Source organism: Salvia hispanica, chromosome 6 (genome assembly GCF_029641045.1).
Source record: "Salvia hispanica isolate PSC_SH4W2 chromosome 6, Shi_PSC_v1, whole genome shotgun sequence".
Taxonomy (NCBI): domain Eukaryota; kingdom Viridiplantae; phylum Streptophyta; class Magnoliopsida; order Lamiales; family Lamiaceae; genus Salvia; species Salvia hispanica.
The window spans coordinates 8,946,151-8,967,068 of NC_142697.1; the positions used below are offsets into that span (position 1 = coordinate 8,946,151).

General features: G+C 35.2%; 3 protein-coding genes across 6 annotated transcripts; all 3 read left to right on the forward strand.

The window, feature by feature from the left end:
- The first annotated feature begins 1,859 nt into the window (after positions 1-1,859).
- LOC125208676 (amino acid transporter AVT1D-like) lies at positions 1,860-5,065 on the forward strand. Of its 4 annotated transcripts, none has more exons than XM_048108332.2 (11): positions 1,860-2,250; positions 2,702-2,970; positions 3,049-3,263; positions 3,356-3,379; positions 3,444-3,624; positions 3,716-3,935; positions 4,035-4,170; positions 4,252-4,417; positions 4,519-4,562; positions 4,637-4,699; positions 4,764-5,064. In XM_048108332.2, exons 1-11 carry the CDS (start codon positions 2,057-2,059, stop codon positions 4,848-4,850), a joined length of 1,599 nt encoding a protein of 532 aa, XP_047964289.1. In that variant the 5' UTR covers positions 1,860-2,056; the 3' UTR covers positions 4,851-5,064. The 4 variants fall into 4 exon arrangements, with proteins under 4 accessions (XP_047964289.1, XP_047964290.1, XP_088916850.1 ...); XM_089060725.1 differs by having other exon boundaries at positions 2,130-2,250; positions 2,706-2,970; positions 4,764-5,065; XM_048108333.2 differs by lacking the exon at positions 4,637-4,699.
- Positions 5,066-6,565: 1,500 nt separating this feature from the next.
- Positions 6,566-8,457, forward strand: PCS1 (Eukaryotic aspartyl protease family protein). Its single transcript, XM_048103488.2, has one exon. It carries the CDS (start codon positions 6,817-6,819, stop codon positions 8,092-8,094), a length of 1,278 nt encoding a protein of 425 aa, XP_047959445.1. The 5' UTR covers positions 6,566-6,816; the 3' UTR covers positions 8,095-8,457.
- Positions 8,458-16,123: 7,666 nt separating this feature from the next.
- On the forward strand, positions 16,124-18,943 carry LOC125204389 (putative protein S-acyltransferase 16). The gene is made up of 7 exons (XM_048103044.2): positions 16,124-16,505; positions 17,574-17,666; positions 17,752-17,853; positions 17,955-18,023; positions 18,114-18,212; positions 18,286-18,381; positions 18,486-18,943. The coding sequence occupies exons 1-7, from the start codon at positions 16,233-16,235 to the stop codon at positions 18,597-18,599; spliced, it is 846 nt and encodes a 281-aa protein (XP_047959001.1). The 5' UTR covers positions 16,124-16,232; the 3' UTR covers positions 18,600-18,943.
- Positions 18,944-20,918: the final 1,975 nt, after the last annotated feature.

Sequence of the window (20,918 nt, forward strand, 5' to 3'; positions counted from 1 at the left end):
ATCAAATAATATACTCCCTCCGTCCGCGATTAGGAGTCCCGGTCACTTTTGCAAACCCGTTTTATAAAAATAATTAAAAATAGTTAAAGTGGAGAAATGATAAAGTAAGAGAGAGAATAATGTTGACAAGAGTCTTCACAACATTATTCTCTTTTTTACTTTACCATTTCTCTACTTTAACTATTTTTTATCATTTTTATAAAATGAGTGCTCAAAAGTGATCAGGACTCCTAATCGCGGACGGAGGGAGTAATAAATAATTCCTTCACCACAATAATAGGAGATTTTCGAAATCTCCATGGTATAAAGCATAGGGGTCGAAAATTTCATGGAAGAAATAGGGACTAATCGGGTTTTGGATTTAATTGGATAAATATCCTGAGCAATTAATTAAATCCAAGAAAATGGGATTCCTCTCCAATAATTCATAGTGGTCGAAAATTCCAAATAAAATGGGTAAGATAATTATCGATAAACCTATTTAATCTCACTCACTCTTAGGAATTAATTCACCACGATATATATTTCCCCCGCATCAATTATTCACACAGCCACGTCACAAATTCAACGGCCACGTCATTCCTTCAACAATATTGACTATTCAACAACCACGTCATATACTCAACGGATTTGACTATTCAAACCAAATCTCAATTTCAAATCACAATTAGGTCACAAAGAAATCATGTAATTAATTCACTCATCATTTAATCCACATATTTCACGGCATTTAGCATTTCATGCAAAAAGTTTTATGTTTTAAATAATAGGGTTCAAAAAGTGGGGCGTTACAATTATCCATCTAGAATTGAATTATAAGATCCAATTTTATAAATTAAATATTACATCCTCTGTCCCACTTTAGGAGTCCCGGTTTACTACTTTTGGGTGTCCCACTTTAGGAGTTCCGGTTGAAATATTCCATAATTAGTAATAGGCCACACATTACACTCACCTTTTTCCACTCACATTTTATTATAAAACTATAATATATAAAAGTAGGACTCACATTTCACTATCTTTTTTCACCAACTTTCCTTTATATTTCTTAAAACCCGTGCCGAACTCAACCGGTACTTCTAAAATGGGTCGGAGAAGTATTATACATATTTAATTTTGAGATATTGGAAACTAAACAATTTTCTCATATATAATGGGGATGATAGTCTTTTAATTGCATATGTTCAATTTCAACATTCAGTCGGGTATGAATTGCCATGGATTTAGTTTTTGTTTGTTTGGATTGACATTTAATAAAATTGTAAAAAGTATTCGTTCTAGAGTGGCACGTGGATTTCCACCAATCTATGCACGAAGTATATAACATGCATGCTCGCACTTATAAATTATAATTCCCATGCAAAGCAATAAATTATATTCCTATTGAATCAAATCATTGTATGATAATAATATTAGATTAACTTAATTAGTTTACAAATTGTTTCCAAGTCTATTAGTGATCGGTATAGATCCTGATAATATGCATATGATAAAAAAAGTATTCATCTTTACTCTTATAATTGGATAAGATTAACCGATCATTGCTCTTTATCCCATTCTTATGTACCAATCTTGACGTATGAAATAGTCAATTCTTTTGGATTTTAATCAGTTTAGCATATAATTTAAACATGTGTAATCGATTACATAAGCACAGTTGTATAATATATGGCATTAATTAATAAATTATAAAACTGAAAAAATAAAGAACAATCCAACGGTAAAGCTTCAAGATAGCAGCATTCGAGTTGGTCTTATATTTTCCCGTGAAAATAGTGTTTTTTTTTTTTTTTTTTAATTTGTTCAAAATAATTGTTTCTCGTAATTCTCCTACAACTCTGGCGTCGTCTCCTTGCAGAAAATGCCAATGATAATCAATCCTATTAAAGTTTATCAAAAATTCAAGAATTCGTAAAGAAATTTCATTCCCTTCCCAAGAAAAAAACCTTCCTTCAAAACCTCAGAGGCAACAAGTTTGGTTACGTGTTATAATTCCGCGAAATACAGAAACAAAATTTATATATTTTCCCCTTTTCCCGTGGAATATTATACAGTGATGAAGCAGCTTGAAGAAGAATTCGGAATGGATCGCGCGATTGAGATTGGAACAGACGATGAAGATGACGAGGCTGAGAGGGTTTGCCATGACAATGAGGATGATAATGAATCTGATATCACTGGCCTTTCACATGTCCCTTCACATGATTTCATGGATCCTGATATTGCTCCCTCTTGGCCTCAAAGCTACAGGTTCTTTACATTATTACATTCCCCAATTTCTCGATTTTTTGTGTAATTGTATCTATATATTGATCCAATTTCAATAGCCTTAAACTTGAATACAGTTAGAGCTACAAAGTTGGGATGCTATTTGATTTAGTTTTAGAAACAGAGATACTACCATTTATGCATATTAATAGAGGCGTTTCATTTTCTGCACTCGTTTTGGATAAGTGGGCGAGCAAGCGAAGGTCTTCCTTCATTGGGGGAGCAGAGCAGTCAAAGAATGAATAAAAGAAACCGATATGAATGTGGAGTAAGAGTAAAGTAAGAGAGAATAATGTATAGAATGAAACGCTTCTATTTACATGGAACGGAGGGAGTATAATGCTCTATGTTTGAACTCAGATAATGATTAAGTAGTTTCAGGTAGCATTGTCTGAGAAATATCTAACAACTTAGTCCATTGTGTATTATGTAGGCAGTCAATGGACATGTACACTAGCGTGACCCCATCGGTCAGCTTCATCAAAGGAAGTTCGTTCTTGCTTCAGTCAGAGAAGAGATCACAGGCACCAGATATTGAGTCCTCATTGTCGAAGCACTTACTTTCCGCAACCAATTCGGACATAGATATAGTTCCTACCTCGATTCCTCCTCTAAAGATGTCTTCTGTCTCTGTTTTTGGGGCTTCTATAAGTGAACTGCCGATGCCCCAACAATGTTCGTATTCGCAATCACTTCTCAATGGTAAATCTCTTCTGAATCTTGATGGTGTTTTGCGCATTTTTGTGTAAATCTCTCATCTGTTTCGTGTTTCAAATGCAGCAACAAATGCTTTGTGTGGCATTGGGATTCTTTCAACTCCTTTTGCACTCAAAGAGGGGGGTTGGATTGGTATCTTGCTTCTCTTTCTGTTTGGAATCATTGCGTGTTATACCGGGATCTTGTTGAAGAGATGTCTCGAAAGCTCGTCTCAACTGCAAACTTATCCTGATATAGGACAGGCTGCTTTCGGATTAGGTGGTAGAATATGCATTGCTGTAAGTAGAAACAAATACTACTTGATAGTTTTGAAAATGTAGATATATGTTACATGGAAAGTAATTAACTCTTTGACTTTGGATTGATGCAGATAATCCTCTATATAGAGCTCTATGTAAGTTTCTTCCCTAATTCTAATGTTGTACTACAAATTTATGAGTTGATCATATTCCTTGCAGTCTTCATGTGTGGAATTCTTGATCATGATGAGTGATAACCTGTCTGCTACCTTCCCAAATGCGCAAGTGGATATCGCTGGAATCCATCTCGACGCGTATCAAACTTGTGCCATTGTTGCAACCCTTGTGATTCTTCCAACAGTCTGGCTCAGAAACCTCAGCTTGTTGTCATATGTTTCAAGTCTGCGATCACGACACTCATTTAGCCCATTTTTCGCATGATCTAACCTCTCATTTGATCATTAACGTGTTCCTGCTTTTCTCATTTGCAGTTTGTGGAGTTTTGACTTTGGCCCTTGTAGTCATGTGTTTGGTTTGGGTTGGTGTGGTTTCTGATATCGGATTCAATCCAAGCGGAAAGGCATTGAACTTCTCACACTTGCCTATCACCATTGGTATATACAGCTTCTGCTATGGCGGCCATTCGGTCTTCCCCAACATCTATTCGTCCATGGAAGACCCCTCTCGGTTCCCTTCTGTTCTCGCAATTAGGTAACCTTTTTTAGGAGAATCAAATGCTTTCCACCATCAATATTTGATCAAAGATTCAATTGTTTAGTTAAATTAGTTACTACTGTCGATGTGATGCAGCTTTGCAATTTCTGGTTTGCTATACGCGGGGGTTGCAGTTTTGGGCTTTCTCATGTTTGGTGAAGCCACAGATCCTCAGTTCACACTAAACCTTCCTACCAAACTCATTGCTTCCAAGATTGCTGGATGGGCTGTGGTGAGAAACAGAAAACACATAAACACTTGTTTCGGCTAAATATCTCAAATAGTATTAAGCGTGCGTGTTTGATATTTTTAGGTTGTAGCCCCTCTCACAAAGTTCGGGTTGTCAATGACACCCGTGGCACTAGCCCTCGAGGAGCTGCTGCCCCCGGATCAGCTTGCTTCGCACACTGCGCCAATACTAATCAGAACAAGCTTGGTAGTCTCGACCTTGATCGTGGCATTGACAGTACCTTACTTTGGTGAGCAAGATGAAAACGTTAATACGAGCGAAAAAAGCTTGAATTTCATAGTATACTATTTATAAGTATCCAGACTTGACTACATAAACATTAAATGACAGGATCCATGATGGCCCTTATAGGATCTTTGCTTATCATGCTAATGGTGAGTCATCTACTTCTATCTCTTCTCCTTCATTTTTCCATCTTAATCTAACACGTTAATTTAATGTTTAACAGTCTCTAGTATTACCTTGTGCTTGCTATATGAGAATAGAGAGTGGGAGATTAACTAATTTTCAGGTAAAATCCTGTGTGAATTTATAGTATTTTTAAATAATGTGAATTTAATCTTGATTGTATGCAGATTACAATTTGTTCCATTGTAATGGGTGTGGGAATATGCTGTGCAGCAATCGGAACGTATTCAGCAGTGGCAAGTATGGGTACATAACAATTATATTTCAGACATTCTTGTCCTAATCAATGTAAGAATATGAAATGAGAAAAAAGAAACAAAGAATTACTCTTGAAATATTACCATGTCCAAAGGTCGACCAAATGAAGGACATAAATTGGCTAAGCCTACAATCGATTTTTAATAGCATTCAACTTTACCCACATTCATTATGTATAGTTTTTCATGTTATGGTTATGATTTATACATTCAATTTTACCAACATTCATATATATAGTTTTCCATGTTTTGGTTATGATTTTTATTCTGCAATATCTCGTATATGAAGGCATAATCACCAAATAAAATTCATCAACATGACCTTTTTTTATTGTTAAAATATTAATAATAATATTAATTTTAAAGTTGATTGTTGTGGATAAAATGGACAAGAGTTTGCTTAATTATTAATTCTACTAAATCTAGATGTCAACATAGGATTGTTGGCCGTGGAATTTGATTCTCTTTCAGTCATTCTTTTTACAAGTGAGGCTGTCGGAGCTCGATTCCCATTAGCTCATCCGGTCCCACACCAATTCTTTGCCCATTCCATATTCAACAAAACATGTGCTCACACGTGCACTTAATTTTCTAAAAATAAATAAATCAAAGTAAAGTTACTCTGTTTGTTGACATTTTCATCCATCCTTTTATTTTTTATTTTCACATTTTACCATAAATAAGAATCAAGTTCTATAATTACTAATCAATTTCACTGACATTTTACTCCTCCCTCCATACATAGAAATAGGCTATCTAGGATCGACACAAATTTTAATATATATTTAGTTAAAGAAAGAAAGAAAAAAGTAGTTTTAATTATGTAGTGGATTATAGGCGCATAAATAATAAAGTAATTAGAAAAAAAATTGTCATAAATGAATATAAATTATTTCCATGGACAGGATGAAAAAATAAATATGACCTATTTCTATGAGACGTATGGAATATTATACAATTAACATATAAAAATGACAATCATATTTCACTAAATTTTTCAACTTATTTTCCTTTATACTCCCTCCGTTCCATAGTAGTTGAGACATTTCTTTCAGGCACGAAGATTAAGAAAAATTGTGCTAATTGGGTTAAGTAAAAGAATAATAAAATAGGAAATGAAAAAGGTAGAGAGATGAAGAGAGATAAAGTAAGAGAGAGTAAAGTAAATGAGAAAAAATGTGTTGACTTTTACTAAAAATAAAAATAATTTAATTATTATGGAATGTACCAAAATAGCAAAATGACTTTACTACTATGGAACGGAGGAGCATTTCTTAAAACTCTAGTTAAATACAAAGTGGATTAAAATGGAGGACGAAGGTCAGCTTCCTTTCCTGTTACTACTACTATTACATCATTTATTAATAGTAAACTTATCTATCTCAAATCAAGTAGTAGTAGTATTTAAAATTGTAATTAATCGGTCATCATTTCGACTTTATTGGTCAGTAATTCCCTTTTTTCTTTTAATTCCAACCGTTGATTGTATAAACAAGCAGAAATATCATTAAGAAATCTGACTACATACTCTGGAAAGTTTTCTTTTTGTTATTCACCAAAATTTCTTTACTTATTCAGATTTTAAATATGAATAATTTTACCTAATTCAAAGGTGATTTTATGACAAAAAGAAGCAGTTAATGCCCCCACAGTATTCACCTAACTTCCAATTGTACAATACCTACAAGTTTTTGTAAATGTAATCAGAAAACGAGTCAAAAAAATCAGCAACAATAAGGTTGGAATAGCAACTGTACGTGAAAATGTGTAGCATAGGAATCAAATGAAGCAGTGAAGATTGATCAGTTCCTGTGTCGTTTTCAACCTTTTAGGAACTCCAAAACGTTGTCGTTTCCCTCATCTTCTCTTCTTCACACTCTGCTGTCTCATATCCCACTGACAAGTTTAGATCTCCACTCTCTCAATCTCAATATTTCTTCAATTCCCTCAAATTTATTTAAAAATGAGGAAGATCCACATTCTCCTGTTGTCTCTGTTGGTATCAGTATCGGTATCAGCAACGCAATTCTCGGTTCCGAAATCGAAGCACGCTAACAAAATCCTGGTTCTACCCTTAAAAACCCAAAGCAAGCTCCCCTTCACACACAACGTGACGCTCACCGTTTCATTGGCTGTGGGCACGCCCCCACAGAACGTTACCATGGTCCTCGACACAGGCAGCGAGCTCTCCTGGCTACAGTGCAACACCACCCAGAGAGACCGCCCCGCCTTCGACCCGACCCGCTCCGTCTCCTACACCCCCGTCGCCTGCTCCTCCCCCACCTGCACCACCCAAACCCTAGACTTCTCCATCCCCGCCTCCTGCGACGCCAGAAACCTCTGCCACGCCGTCCTCTCCTACGCCGACGCCTCCTCCTCCGAGGGCAATCTCGCCTTCGACAACTTCACCATTGCCGGCTCCAAATTCCCGGGCACCATATTCGGGTGCATGGATTCGGGCTCCACCACCAACCCGGAAGAGGACTCCAAAACAACCGGGTTGATGGGCATGAACCGCGGATCCCTCTCCTTTATCTCCCAAATGGGCTTCAAAAAATTCTCCTATTGCATTTCCGCTTCCGATTTTTCCGGTATTTTGCTCTTCGGCGACTCCAATTACACGTGGCTTCTCCCCTTGAATTACACTCCTTTAATCCAGATTTCTACCCCTCTCCCATATTTCAACCGAGTGGCTTACACGGTCCAGCTCGAGGGCATTAAGGTCTCGGAAAATTTGCTCCAGTTACCCAAATCCATATTCGAACCCGACCACACCGGGGCGGGTCAGACCATGGTCGACTCCGGCACCCAATTCACTTTCCTCCTCGCCCCGGCCTACACCGCCTTGAGGAACGAGTTTATAAACCAAACCGGGGGCGTGTTGCGGGTCTTGGAGGATCCGGATTTTGTGTTTCAAGGCGCGTTTGATTTGTGCTTTCGGGTGCCTTTGAATTCCACGGGCTTGCCCCAATTGCCCGCCGTGAGTTTGGTGTTTCGGGGCGCTCAGATAACGGTGTCGGGCGCCCGTTTGCTCTATCGGGTCCCGGGCGAGGTCCGGGGGAGCGACGCGGTGCATTGCTTCACTTTTGGGAACTCGGAGCTGCTAGGGATGGAGGCGTACATCATAGGGCATCATCATCAGCAAAATGTGTGGATGGAATTCGATCTCGAGAAGTCGAGGATTGGAGTGGCGCAAGTTCAATGCGATTTGGCTGGACAAAGATTCGGGATCCGTCATTAGTGCATTTTGTACACCGCGACGACATCATAGCTCAGTGGTATTCCTGGCCATGGTTAGGTCCAGAGACGAGAGTGAGAATCTTAAAGTACCTCGTGCATTGCACGTGCGGAGTATTCGGACGCGGCAAGTGTTAAGCCAATGTGTGCCCAATTCTCATTTGTGTGTGAAGGCTCAACGCATATGGAAGACATTGATGGTATAATTGAATGCTTATTAAATGGTGGAAGATGATTGTCCTTTCCATTTTTCATTTCATATTATTGCCTTCATTAATTATTTTGGACTTATTACTGTACTGTACATTGCATCAATTGAATTCTCGTGATGGATATTAAATAGATGGTTCGCCTTGGATATTTTTCATTTCCCCTTTTCTTTTTTTTTCTTTTTTTTTTTAGCAAAAAAACAATATATATGTGTCTTCTTTTAATTTCATTAACATGGGCAGTAAAAAATATCATTGTCCACTTACCAATACCATACATCAATAATTTATAAATATTATTAAAACACAATCAATATTAAGTCCTTAATTAGTCCTTCATTTTGAGCAGAATTCACTTTTCCATTTATTACTTGCCCATCTGCAACGGTACAATTTATTGCATTGAATTGTTTATATTTTTAAAAATAGTTTATGGATCCTCCTCAAAAAACTAAAGAGATTAATGTGATAAAACTATCCTATCTTATAAAAATACAAACATCTGCACGTGTACGTAAATTAATGTATAATTAATAAAATATGAGAGATTTTATTAAAAAAAATAAAGTAAGGGAGAAGATAAAGTCAAATAATATTAGTGGATAGTGTGACCCATATTATTAATTATGAGTCCAATTGGTGTAAATTGTAAATAAATTGATATATATGGTTAATGAGTACTCCCTCTGTTTCACTATAGTTGAAGCGAAACTTTTGAATACGGAGTCTAAGAAAGAGATATTGGGTGTGTTAAATAAATAGATAAAAAGGTAAGAGGGGAAAAGACAGAGAGAATAAAGTATAAAGTGAATAAAATAGAGATAATAAAGTAAGAGAGAAAAGTAAGAAAGAGAAAAAAGTTACTCCCTTCGTCCCACTTTAGGAGTCCCGATTTACTACTTTTGGGTCTCCCACTTTAGGAGTCCCGGTTGAAATATTTCATTATTGGTAATAGGCCTCACATTCCACTCACCTTTTCCAACTCACATTTTATTATAAAACTAATATATAAAAGTAGGACCCACATTCCACTATTTTTTTCACCAACTTTCCTTTATATTTCTTAATACCCGTGCCGAACTCAACCGAGACTCCTAAAGTGGGACAGAGGGAGTACCATATATGGAAATGACTCAACTATGAAGAAACTTCCCGAAATGGAAAAATGACTCAACTATAGTGAAACGGAGGGAGTATGAGATAACTTTCTATAAATGGAATAAAACTATTTTATAGGACACACGGAAAAAGAAAATATTTCTTTTCTTTTTTTTTTATGGGTAAATGAATTTAAATTTAAAGGCCGCGATATGGAGGGCTCGAACCAACTTGAGACCTTTGGCTTCAGCATTAACCTCTTTACCGCTTAGCCAATTCATATACACAAAAAAAAGTATTTTTATTTTTATAGGACAAATGAATTATTATTAGTAGCCGAAACTTTAGAAAATAAGACGACAATAAATGAAGTCAACCCAATCATTTCCAATCCATTTTTTATCCATAACTTAAGACAGCAATTAGCTAGTCAACTCTGGATGCATATTTTCTAACTTAGATTGGTAAATAATTTAAAACATTTTACTACTGGGCGTTGAATTTCCTTTCTTTTTTCTTTCCTATTAATTTCGGAGTAGGTCTGCCCTTGATTAAACGCACTGGGCTTATCAATTGAAAAACCCAATTCTTACAAAACAAAACATAGTGTCAGCGGGTTGTTCATCTCAACTACGCCGGTGTAAGTAAAGCTCGTCAATTCAGCATGTTGTCTTCTTCTCTATTCCAATAAACACACTTGAATTTTCTGCAAAAAATATTTAAAGATTTGATATTTTTTTGTCATGTTTCTTACTTCCTTGGATTTGAATAATGTGTCAGAAACTTGGGCTTTCGTATGATTAATTTGATGTGTATGACTATCTTTCAGTTGCTTAATTAAAGTGATCCAATAAAGACTAAAGTTTGGGCTAAAGTGTATTTATTTGTTACGGAAATAAGTGTAGATACCAATTTGTGATTTTCTATTTGTTGAGGGACCAAATAGAAAATAAAGGAACTCATATTACTACCTTCATCCACCAAAACCTGTCCCACTTTGACCCGGCACGAGTTTTAAGAAATATAATGGAAAGTGAGTTGAAAAAGTTATTGGATTGTGGGTCCTACTTTTATGTATTAGTTTTATAATAAAATGTGAGTAGGAATGAGTTAATGGAATATGAGGTCCACTACAAAAAATGGTAAAAGTGAAATGGGACAAATTTTGGGGGACGGACGGAAATGAAAAAATGAGACAAATTTTGGTGGACGGAGGTAGTACATATAAATATGAGTTATGGTTATGGTCCCCAGACGTCACAAGAATGATTCGATATCTCTATACTCCCTCTACAGACTATTGTGGAAGAACGTCTCTGATCGTTTGGGCCCGCTGTCGCAAAGCAATTCCGTTGTTCTATTCTAGATTGATCAATGTACACTTCCGCTCTACAGTTTATGCTCTTTTTCCGCTGTTTTTGGTTAATCATCATAGAGAACTTCATGTAATTGTTCACACAATTATTCCAACATAATATCTTTTCCTCTATTCCAACTCCTAATATATGCCCTTCCTATTGCTATGTGCAATGGTGTTTACAGATTTTTGCAAAGAGATTGAAGATATTTTAAGAGTAGTTCATTTATTTTTATTATATTAGTTCGCATATATATATAAAATATTAGGGTCATAAAATATTAACAATAAGAAACAACAAAACAGAAAATATAAAAACTGAAGCAAAATACAAAACAATATTAGATTATAAAGCTGATTTCACCTGAAATATCTACAAATTATAAAATGATTAGCGTTTTAAAGATAAACAGTGAGAGAGAAAATAAGATACTGTAAAACTAAAGAGAAAAAAGCATAAGATCGTAGTGAGAGAAAATAAGATAAATCGAAAAGAGAAAAAAGTTGAGAGAAAATAAGATAAATCGAAAAGAGAAAAAAGTTGTAAGATGTTAAAGAGAGAAATAAGAACCTGGTGGAGATGAATCTATGCTATTGGAACTGATATTTATAAAGCAACTAGTAAAAATTTGTCTTTTAAAATTTGAATTTCAAATGTTTGGCAATGCAATTTCCCCCATTCGTTCCGGGGGGCAAAACTTGGTTATGTGCATTTCAATTGTAGTTCGGATCACCTAATACTTTATCTAATTCATCCCCTAATATGAACTTTGTATTAGCTCTATTTTCAAATTTACATGATCTGAGAAGCTTAAAATTATTGGTTGCTTTGATTGATGGGCAGTCTAATACTCCCTCCGTCCCGGCTAAGATGACACATTCCTTAGCCGGCACGATATTTTAAGAGTTATTGGTTAAAGTGTTTAATTGGAGAGAGAAGATGTAGGTATAAGTATTAAAATAGAAAGAGAAAGAAAGATGAATATTTTAATAGGAGTGACAAAAAGTGTTTAATTGGAGAGAGAAATGTTCCAAAAAAGGAAATGTGTCATCTTAATTGGGACAAACTAAAAAGGAAAACGTATCATCTTAAGCGAGACGGAGGGAGTAGTAATGTTTAGCATGCAGATTTATCCATAAGCCATGTTTTGTTGATGAGAAAATAAAGTTGTCAAGACAAATGATTCTTAGTAAAATAAATCATTGAATTATGATTCCTAATAACTTTACTTTCCTGTGTTAGAAAAAATATCAAGACTTTAAATTTCATATTTGATTTAATAATAATGATAATGATTTTAATAGTATTATATTAAGATTCTCTTACAAAACTAATAATTAAAAAATAATTATAAATAATACTTCATCCGTTCTATAATAATAGAGTCATTTTGTCATTTTGGTACGTTCCATAGTAATAAAGTCATTTCCCTTTTTAGTAAAAGTCAACACATTTTTCCACACCTACTTTACTCTCTTTTACTTTATTATCTCTTTATCTCTCTACCTTTTTAATTTTCCACTTTATTCTCCCTTTACTTACCTCACCTAACACAATTTTCTTAATTTTCATGCCGAAAAAAACGCCTCCTTTAAGAGACGGAATCAGGAGTTGACTTGATTATCTATCATATTCAGGTGTGTATAAATCACACTTTTAATTTTACATATTTTATGTGATTGATTGCTATGGGTTAAATTGAAGTGAATATTTGAATTATATGATGTGAGCCTAAAATGGTTATGTGTGATTTGATATTGATGGTGAAATATTGAATATGTGAGTGGTGCTATGGATATATTTTTATATAGCATTAGAATTATTTGCATCATTGGATTAAAGAGGATATGTGACACTCTTGCCCTGAATTCTACGGGTCATATTCAATGATAATGGACCTACGGGTCAAAGAAAATGTGCAAAGAGGGGCCTTCGTAGAAAGGTCAAATCATAAAGGGGCCTTCGTGGAAAGGCCAAATGATTAAAAGGGACCTTCGGGTCGTATACAATGGAAATCCCGAGCAGATACCAGGCTTGATTTGTCACAGAATAATAAACTGAACAAAGTGGTATATGGTATGTATATGAAATTATTTTTAATATTTGTTGATTATTGTTATATATATTGATTAAAGAATATGTTTGATATTTGTTTGTGAAATTAAAGGTAAGGTTTATATACACTGAGTTGTGGCTCATATAAACCACTAATATTTTCCAGGAATAAGATATCAGTGAAGTTTTTTATTGACGTGGGTCATAGGACTTCACATGTTATCAGGGTCGGCGGCTGACGCATTTTTGGCAACCTTCTCCTCCTCATCATTTTTGCATGTAGATAAATGTATAGTATATAGGGTAGTGAGAGGGTCCCACTACTGTTCAGAATATTTTGAAATATGTATTTGATAAATATTGGTTTTTGAAATTATATAATATGTGCGTTTTATTTACGATACGTGTGGATTATTTATTTTAAATATTGAATTTATTTATAGTAATTGCATACGTCATAAGGGTTGAGGTGTGACATTTGAATCAATGAATTACCGTCAATCATAGTGAATTACCTTCAATCGTACTGAATTACTGAAAATCGTCGGTGAATTTATCGGCAGCGGATGTGAAATTTGACGCCGGTGCAATTTTTCGTCACAAATCAGTATGAAATAGAAGGAGAGAGGAGGAAGGGGAGGGATGTTTTGGAGAAATGGATGCTTAGAACTCTATCTGGGTCAGCAACATAGAACCATATCACAGCCTTCCGCCTGGTTAGGCGTATATGGGTTTTGCGGTTAGCTATCTTAAATTCATCCGGGTCATGGAGGTTATACCGAGTTATCATGAAGTGATATCATACCAATCAAACACTAGATAGAACCTGGATAGCCGCCCATATCTAGGGCTATCATATCAATCAAACACCCCCTAAACATGATCATAATCTATTGAATAAATGCAGTTTTCTAGAATGCAATTTCATTAATCAATGGTCAAATAAATGTCTCTGAAGTTTGAAGTGACTACACTCATTAGGGATTCCCACCATTTCCCCCCTAGACTACAATTTGAAAGTTGGCGGAAAATTCCTTAAAATTCTCCCCAAAAAAAACTCAATTTTTAATTAGTACTCCCTCCATTCTGCTTAAGATGACACTCCTTTTTAGTTTGTCCCAACTAAGATAACATCCATCTTTCTTTATCTCTCTACTTTAATACTTACACCCACATTTTCTCTCTCTAATTAAACACTTTAACCAATAACTCCTAAAATCCCGTGCCGGCTAAGGAATGTGTCATCTTAGCCGGGACGGAAATGTTTAAGGAGTAAGATATCCGAGTTCAAAGAGGGAGCATTAACCTTTAAAATTTAAACAATATTGCAATGGAATAAACTCTCATTATGTCATTTCATGGCACTAAAATTCTCTAACATTCGAAAAGAATGATATGCATTTATAACTGATTGAACTTTAAAATCGCCAGCAAAATTCTCTCGTATTCCTTTTTGGTATGTTCCAACAAAGTTGAGACGTATTTATTTTTGGGACGTCCCTCCGTCCCAACTAAGTAGAATCATATTCCTTTTTGGGACATCCCAACGAAGTTGAGTCATTTCATTTTTTTGACAAAAAACTAAACATTTAAATCATTCTTACTTTATTCCATTGTCTAATTCATACCTCTCTCTCTCATTTTACTTTATTTTTATTCAATCCATTCAATACTATTTCTTAATATTCGTGCTCAAAAGTTTTGCCCCAACTTAATTAGGATGGAGGGAGTACAAAATATGATCAAAATCATGCAAAAACTGTTTTATAAAACTATGCAAAATCTAAGTATGTTAATGAAATAATCTCATCACACTAAATATAAGAAATTGTGAAAAAAATGAACACAGAGATTGAAAAAGGTATTAACAAAAATAACTGCTAATTTATAAAAAGCACAGTAAGTAGTAACTAGCCATAAGACGGAATTTACAAGAAAAATGACTGCTAATTTACAAGAATACCCTTCCCCTTCAGGACCAAAGAGGAAATTTTCTTGATTAGAAAAGAGAGAATTTTCCAATAAAAACATTTGGATTAGCCCATAATAATCTACAAAAGCAGCTAAGCAAACAGATAATAAAATAAGGTAGGCAAGAGCTAAATCTTGACGTAACAATAATTGGTTAGTTAGTTTGCATCTACCTCACCTCACGTGTTTGCTAATTTTTTTTCCAAACCCCCATACTTTAAATTATAAAAGTAGTTAATAAATTGACAGAAAAATTATATAGCAATTTTAAAATAGGGAATTTTTGTGTAAATTTAAACATTATACTACTTTACTAGTATAGGATCGCACGTTAATGTTGACCTCCTCCTAAATGTAGTTAATAAATCACTTACCGCATTGGTATAAGTAAGAGAACGATTAAAAGAAAAAATAATTAATGTATTTTTTTGGTTGGGTAAAAAACTTATTTTAGGAATGAAATTTTATGAAAAAAATGATTTTTTTTTCATAGAATTGTATTATTAGATGGGTTATTTATCCTATTAAACATGCGTTTAGTGGATAATGTGTCTCACTCCACTAAAAAAAAAAGAATTTTCAAAATTAAAATGTTCATACTTTTCGAAAACGGACTAAAAAAAATTGTTTATACTTCTCAAAGACGGGTGAGTATCATAAACTGATGCGTTATTATTAAAATATTGACGTATTGTCGTATTTCACTTAATATATTTGTCAATATAGCAGCTTGAGTTGTAATTGGAACTATTACAATTACAACACACAATTTTATGATCTTATTTTAAGTTTTGATTAGTTCATTAATTCTAAACTAGGATTACGGTAAAGAAACATTTCCTTCATCTCATTTAAGTTCGAAAAAGGTTTTAAGAAACGCAAAAGATAGTTTTTGAAAAAAATAGTGAAACGTGGGTTATACTTTTATTTATCAGTTTTATTATCAAATATGAATGGAATATGGAGCTTATTATCATTTATGAAATATTCCAATCGGAATTTTTAAAGTGGAACACCGGAAAATAGCTAACCGGCATTGCTAAAGTGGGACGGACACTGAAGATGATTCATTTGCCTTTTTAGTTTGTCTAAATCAATATAGTCAATTACTAAAAATGGAATCAAGATAAATCGGAATCTTTATCTCTATTTTATTTTGTGTTTTACTTACTCTCCCAACTCAATATACAAAATAAAAATGCATAAAATTTTTGTAGTCCAAAGATGTGGTATCATCCTTGAGATGGATAAAATAAAAAAATTCCAATCAAATTTGAAAAATTGATAAAGCTTAGGGGCCAAAATGAAACTAAAATTGTCCAATGTTAGAATGAAAATAAATTGGGAGCATCGGCCAACCGCACCAAATTTAAACCACACCGCCGGAGACGCCGCCGTAATCGGCCATTACGCCGGCGCCTCCGTCCCCCACCCGCCCGATACGATCAACTATGGAGCACGCCTGCAATTTCTCATTCCACGTCGCCGCCGTCTCCGCCGCCATCGCCTACATCTATTTCTCGACGGTGCTTGTCTTCATCGACCGCTGGTTCGGTCTGGGTTCCTCTCCTGGAATGATAAACGCCGCCGTTTTCACTTTCATAGCCGCCATGAGCATATCCAGCTACCGCCGCGCCATTTACACGGATCCGGGCCGAGTCCCAACCTCATTCGTGCCCGATGTTGAGGACCCGGACAGCCCGATCCACGAGATCAAGCGCAAGGTATGTCAATTATTTTGTGTTTCTTCAGTTACGCCGCATTTTACTCGTGATTTTATGGCTTGATATGCTGATTGATCCGAAAAATTGGAATTTGATAGAACTTGATTGAATCCCTAAAAATTGGAGTTATCACAATGCTGATTGATGGTGCTAACTCATTTGGCATTTGACTTAATTTTGTTTCCTTGATTGTTTCATTAGATTATATGATTTCATTCAATGCTTACAACGGTGTTGTAAAGTTAAGGTCTTGAATATCTACCCCCTTATAAATGCAAATTGAATTGTGCATATCAAATCTGCTTACTTGACAGTATTAAGATTGGTTTGGAGTTTTCCATATTGACGTTGTTGTGTTGCTCTCAGTGTATGCGAGCCAAATGATCCGTGGCCAGAATTCTGCTCAGTGCGTTAGTTTGTAACTTAAGCCTGTTGTTAATAAGTTATCGTGATAGCAGTGATGCCATTTACAGCTTATTCATTGTGTCCGCTGAATGCTGATCGATTCTGTTTGAAGTGTGGGCAAAATGTAAATTTAACTTACTAAGTCAAATAATGTTGTTGTTGTCTCTTGCTTCCCAATATATGCGAGCAAAATGTCAGTGGCTGAAGTTCCATCCACCCTATGTTGCATGAGCGTGTTGATGTAGTCTTTTTCCTTAACTGGAACTTCTGGTTGCCTGCACTAATCTATGACTCCAGTTAGTTTTTATTAGGTCCTCACCATAATAGTGATGGCGTCATTTTCAGCTTATTTGTTGTGTTCAGGTCTCTGGGATCAGATTCTGTATGTCATTGTTCCTTTCACTGTAACTTTTGACTTCAGAAATTGTTTTCAATGAAATATGTTGCATGAAGAAATCACTGCTTGTTAAAGACTTACTTAGATTGCTCTTATGATGATCCGCTTTCGGATAAGGCCGTTGGAAATGTGAACATATTTGTTCAAACAGCAATATATACTTAGGTGATTCTGTTCAGTCTTTAATGTAGTTATTTGGTGTAGGACGTGGAAGGAAAAAGGTGCTTAAGTATGTTTTTCTGACGTTCTTCAGGTTTTTTTTGCAGGGTGGTGATTTGAGGTACTGCCAGAAGTGTTCCCACTATAAGCCTCCTCGAGCCCATCATTGCCGCATATGCAATCGATGTGTTTTACGAATGGTATGTCTGATCCATGCAATGTTTATGCATTTCGTTGATTACCCTTAATAATGTTGTTAAAGAGCTCTTGCCTCTTGATGCTAAGGATCACCATTGTGTATGGATGAATAACTGCGTGGGGCACGCAAACTACAAGATCTTCTTTGTCTTTGTGTTTTATGCTGTTCTTTCTTGCATATACTCCCTGGTACGCTCTGCTTTGTTCTCTGTGATGCATCCTCGATACCTTTGTCTCTTCCACTTAAAAGCTTTGATATAAATCATTTAATCGATCTTGTATTATTTAAGGTATTACTTGTTGGAAGTGCGACAGTTGATTCTCATCAAGATGCTGAAGACACTTCTCGAACAATACATGTGATTACTTTTAATTTTGTTTTTTTGTTTCATTAGTCTCCCTGGCATTATATTATTCGGTTGCTGGACTCACTAAGGATTTATATACAGGTCATTTCAGGTTTACTGTTGGTGCCCTTATGTTTGGCGCTAGGATTTTTCCTCGGATGGCATTTCTATCTTATTTTACAAAACAAGACTACAATTGAGGTTGCTATAGTAGTTTCCCTCTACCTATTTCCAGCCACAAAAAATTCCCAAATTTATATTTTTATCTTGCCAGTACCATGAAGGCGTAAGAGCAATGTGGCTTGCCGAGAAAGGAGGCCATCTCTATTCACATCCATATGATATTGGCACTTTTGATAATTTGACAGCAGTAAGTGTGCTCTTTCTGTCTTTTGTTTTCTGCTTCAATACCTTCATTAACTTCTTTCTGGCAAACTCGAAAAATATTTTATTTGCAAAACCCAATTGTCATAGGTTCTGGGTCCAAAAGTTTTGTGCTGGCTGTGCCCCAGTTCAGGGCATGTTGGCTCCGGCCTTCGTTTCAAAACCAAGTATGATGCCCTCATGGGATTGTCGCCTCCAGATTGAAGACGAGTTTGTGGCTCTAGATAACATACATTCTATACTGTGCTGATGATGGTAAAGGATAGTTTCAAACATGTATCAACCAATGATAGTCTTGTAGCTGAAGTCATTAAGCTTTCTCCTGTTCATGTTCTAGAGTGTTGTAACGTGTAGGTTTTGTATCGTGCCTGTCTCTGCCTTCTGGGGTCGGAAGTTTGAGCTTCCCTCCCCACACGGTAATCTGTATAGAAGCTTACAACATTGTGATGTACAAAATGGAATTTACAACCCTGATTGACCTATACAAGTAGAACTGTAATCTTGTGATCATCAAACATTTTTGGCAATAGATTTTTTTTTTATGGCAATAGATGGTTTAATCATTTTGTGTAAGTTCGTGAACTAATTTTATTTTGTGATGTGTCACTGACCCCATGCATTTCCAATTATTTGAATATTTGGGTAGAAATGCATTTCCAATTATTTGAATATTTGGGTAGAAATCGAAATTGTTTCCGTAAAATTATGTGAAGAAGAAGGTAGTACTCCCTCGGTCACATTTTAAGCAAAGCACTAACTCAGCATGTGATTTTATATAATGTTGTTTTGAATTAAATAGAGAGAATAAAGTATTTTAGAGCATCCGCAATGGTCGGCTAGCGACCGGCTAGCCGATTCGCGTCGTTGGCCGATCGGCTAGCCGATCCATTGGAGCAGGCGAGCAGGAAACCGGCGAGGCGATCGGCGTGGGCTGGCCGATTGGTGGGCGCTGGCCGATGCGCTGGCCGCTATTGTGGCGGCCCGATCGGCCAGCGCTATTTTTAATTTTTTTTTAAAAATTTTTGAAAAATTATTTCGGCTAGCGGCAAACTATAACGGATTCAAAGCATACTAACATTTTTTAATGTATTTTTTTAATAAATTAGTGAGGAGTAGAGTGGGGCGGTGGCTCGTGTGTGGAAGCCCGGATTTTTTTTTATTATATAATTTTTTTGATTTTTAGTTAATGTGCTTTTTTTTTATTTAAATAAAATTAACGAATTTTTCCCGTATATGTGTCGTAATTTTAATTCCGTAAATGTAGTATATTTTGAATTATTTTTATTGCGGCTGGCCTATGGCTGGCCTAAATCTGATGTGGCAGGTGGATTTTTTAGTGTTGCTGACGTGGCAGGGGAGAGAATGGCTGGCCTATTGCTGGCCTAAGCACCATTGCGGATGCTCTTAGAAAAAAGTAGAGATGGTTAAGTTTCTAATTTAAAAAATGTGTAAGTTAAAGTGAGACATTCCCGAAGAAAAATGTGTCACTTAAAGTAGGACAGATGAAGTATTATATTTAGAAGAATATCTTTTAATAAAAATGTATCTTACGGTATTAAACAATGTTAAAAATATAAGGTCATCCACTATGGTTAAAGTCTTAAAATATGTACTTAACTCGAAATCCATGGATCGACCCGAATAGTTTAACAATTTTATAGGATTATAGTTGAAAATTAATATAAAAAAAAAAAAAAAATTTATTCCAATTGACACTAAACCGAATAGCCTGTAACCCAATTGAGTTGACCTGAAATTAATTCGATTTCCATAGAGTTGGCCCGAAATGAATTAATTCTCATTATTTTATTTTTCGGTTTTCATTTTTCATTTTTTTTCCAAAATTTTAAAGGTAAGTAAAATATGTAATTTTTAAAATATACGTGAAAAATATTTTGATTCATTGTTTAATAGTACCTAAACATGTGCAATTAAAATATGTAATCACATAATCAATCAAATTATATATTGTCACGTAAAGCATACTGTACGAATTCAAGAACTGAATTCAATTACCACTTACGTCAATTTCTGATCCTGATCTCGACCACGTATCTTTTGATATGTTCCAATGTTCCATCAATTCAGAATAAACCTTTGTGTGGGTAAATCTCGTCAACACCTCAAAGATTGGACAAGAATCGAAGACAGATGAACTCCTAGGGTGAAAACCCTAATTTTTGAAAATTATCTTCTTGAGAGAGAATTTTGGGACAAATCAGTGATTTATGGATGATTGGATTTAAGCCACAATTTAGTTTTACCAATTTAATTAAAACTTAATTTAATTTAAGCCCAAGCTTAAATATTATTGTCATACACTAAAGACATAATGCTGACTGTCCGTCTAAACCAAAATTACCAGTAGTTTGGAATTTCCTCTTTAAATATATAATTTCTTGTGTTAAAGATATACATATCTATTAATTAATATTGAATCTGCTACCAAATTTTTATTAATTAATCTTTTTTTTACCAAGAGTGGTCTACTTTGGAAATCCAATTTATTATTCTTGAATAAAT

Bases quoted from the DNA above. Each gene is read 5' to 3' on its own strand.
- LOC125208676 (XM_048108332.2), top strand. From the start codon at position 2,057: ATGAAGCAGCTTGAAGAAGAATTCGGAATGGATCGCGCGATTGAGATT. The intron at 3,264-3,355 runs GTAAGTAGAAAC...GGATTGATGCAG, and splicing joins GTGGTAGAATATGCATTGCT to ATAATCCTCTATATAGAGCT. The intron at 4,563-4,636 runs GTGAGTCATCTA...AATGTTTAACAG, and splicing joins CTTTGCTTATCATGCTAATG to TCTCTAGTATTACCTTGTGC.
- PCS1 (XM_048103488.2), top strand. From the start codon at position 6,817: ATGAGGAAGATCCACATTCTCCTGTTGTCTCTGTTGGTATCAGTATCG.
- LOC125204389 (XM_048103044.2), top strand. From the start codon at position 16,233: ATGGAGCACGCCTGCAATTTCTCATTCCACGTCGCCGCCGTCTCCGCC. The intron at 17,667-17,751 runs GTATGTCTGATC...CTTGATGCTAAG, and splicing joins ATCGATGTGTTTTACGAATG to GATCACCATTGTGTATGGAT. The intron at 17,854-17,954 runs GTACGCTCTGCT...GTATTATTTAAG, and splicing joins TTTCTTGCATATACTCCCTG to GTATTACTTGTTGGAAGTGC.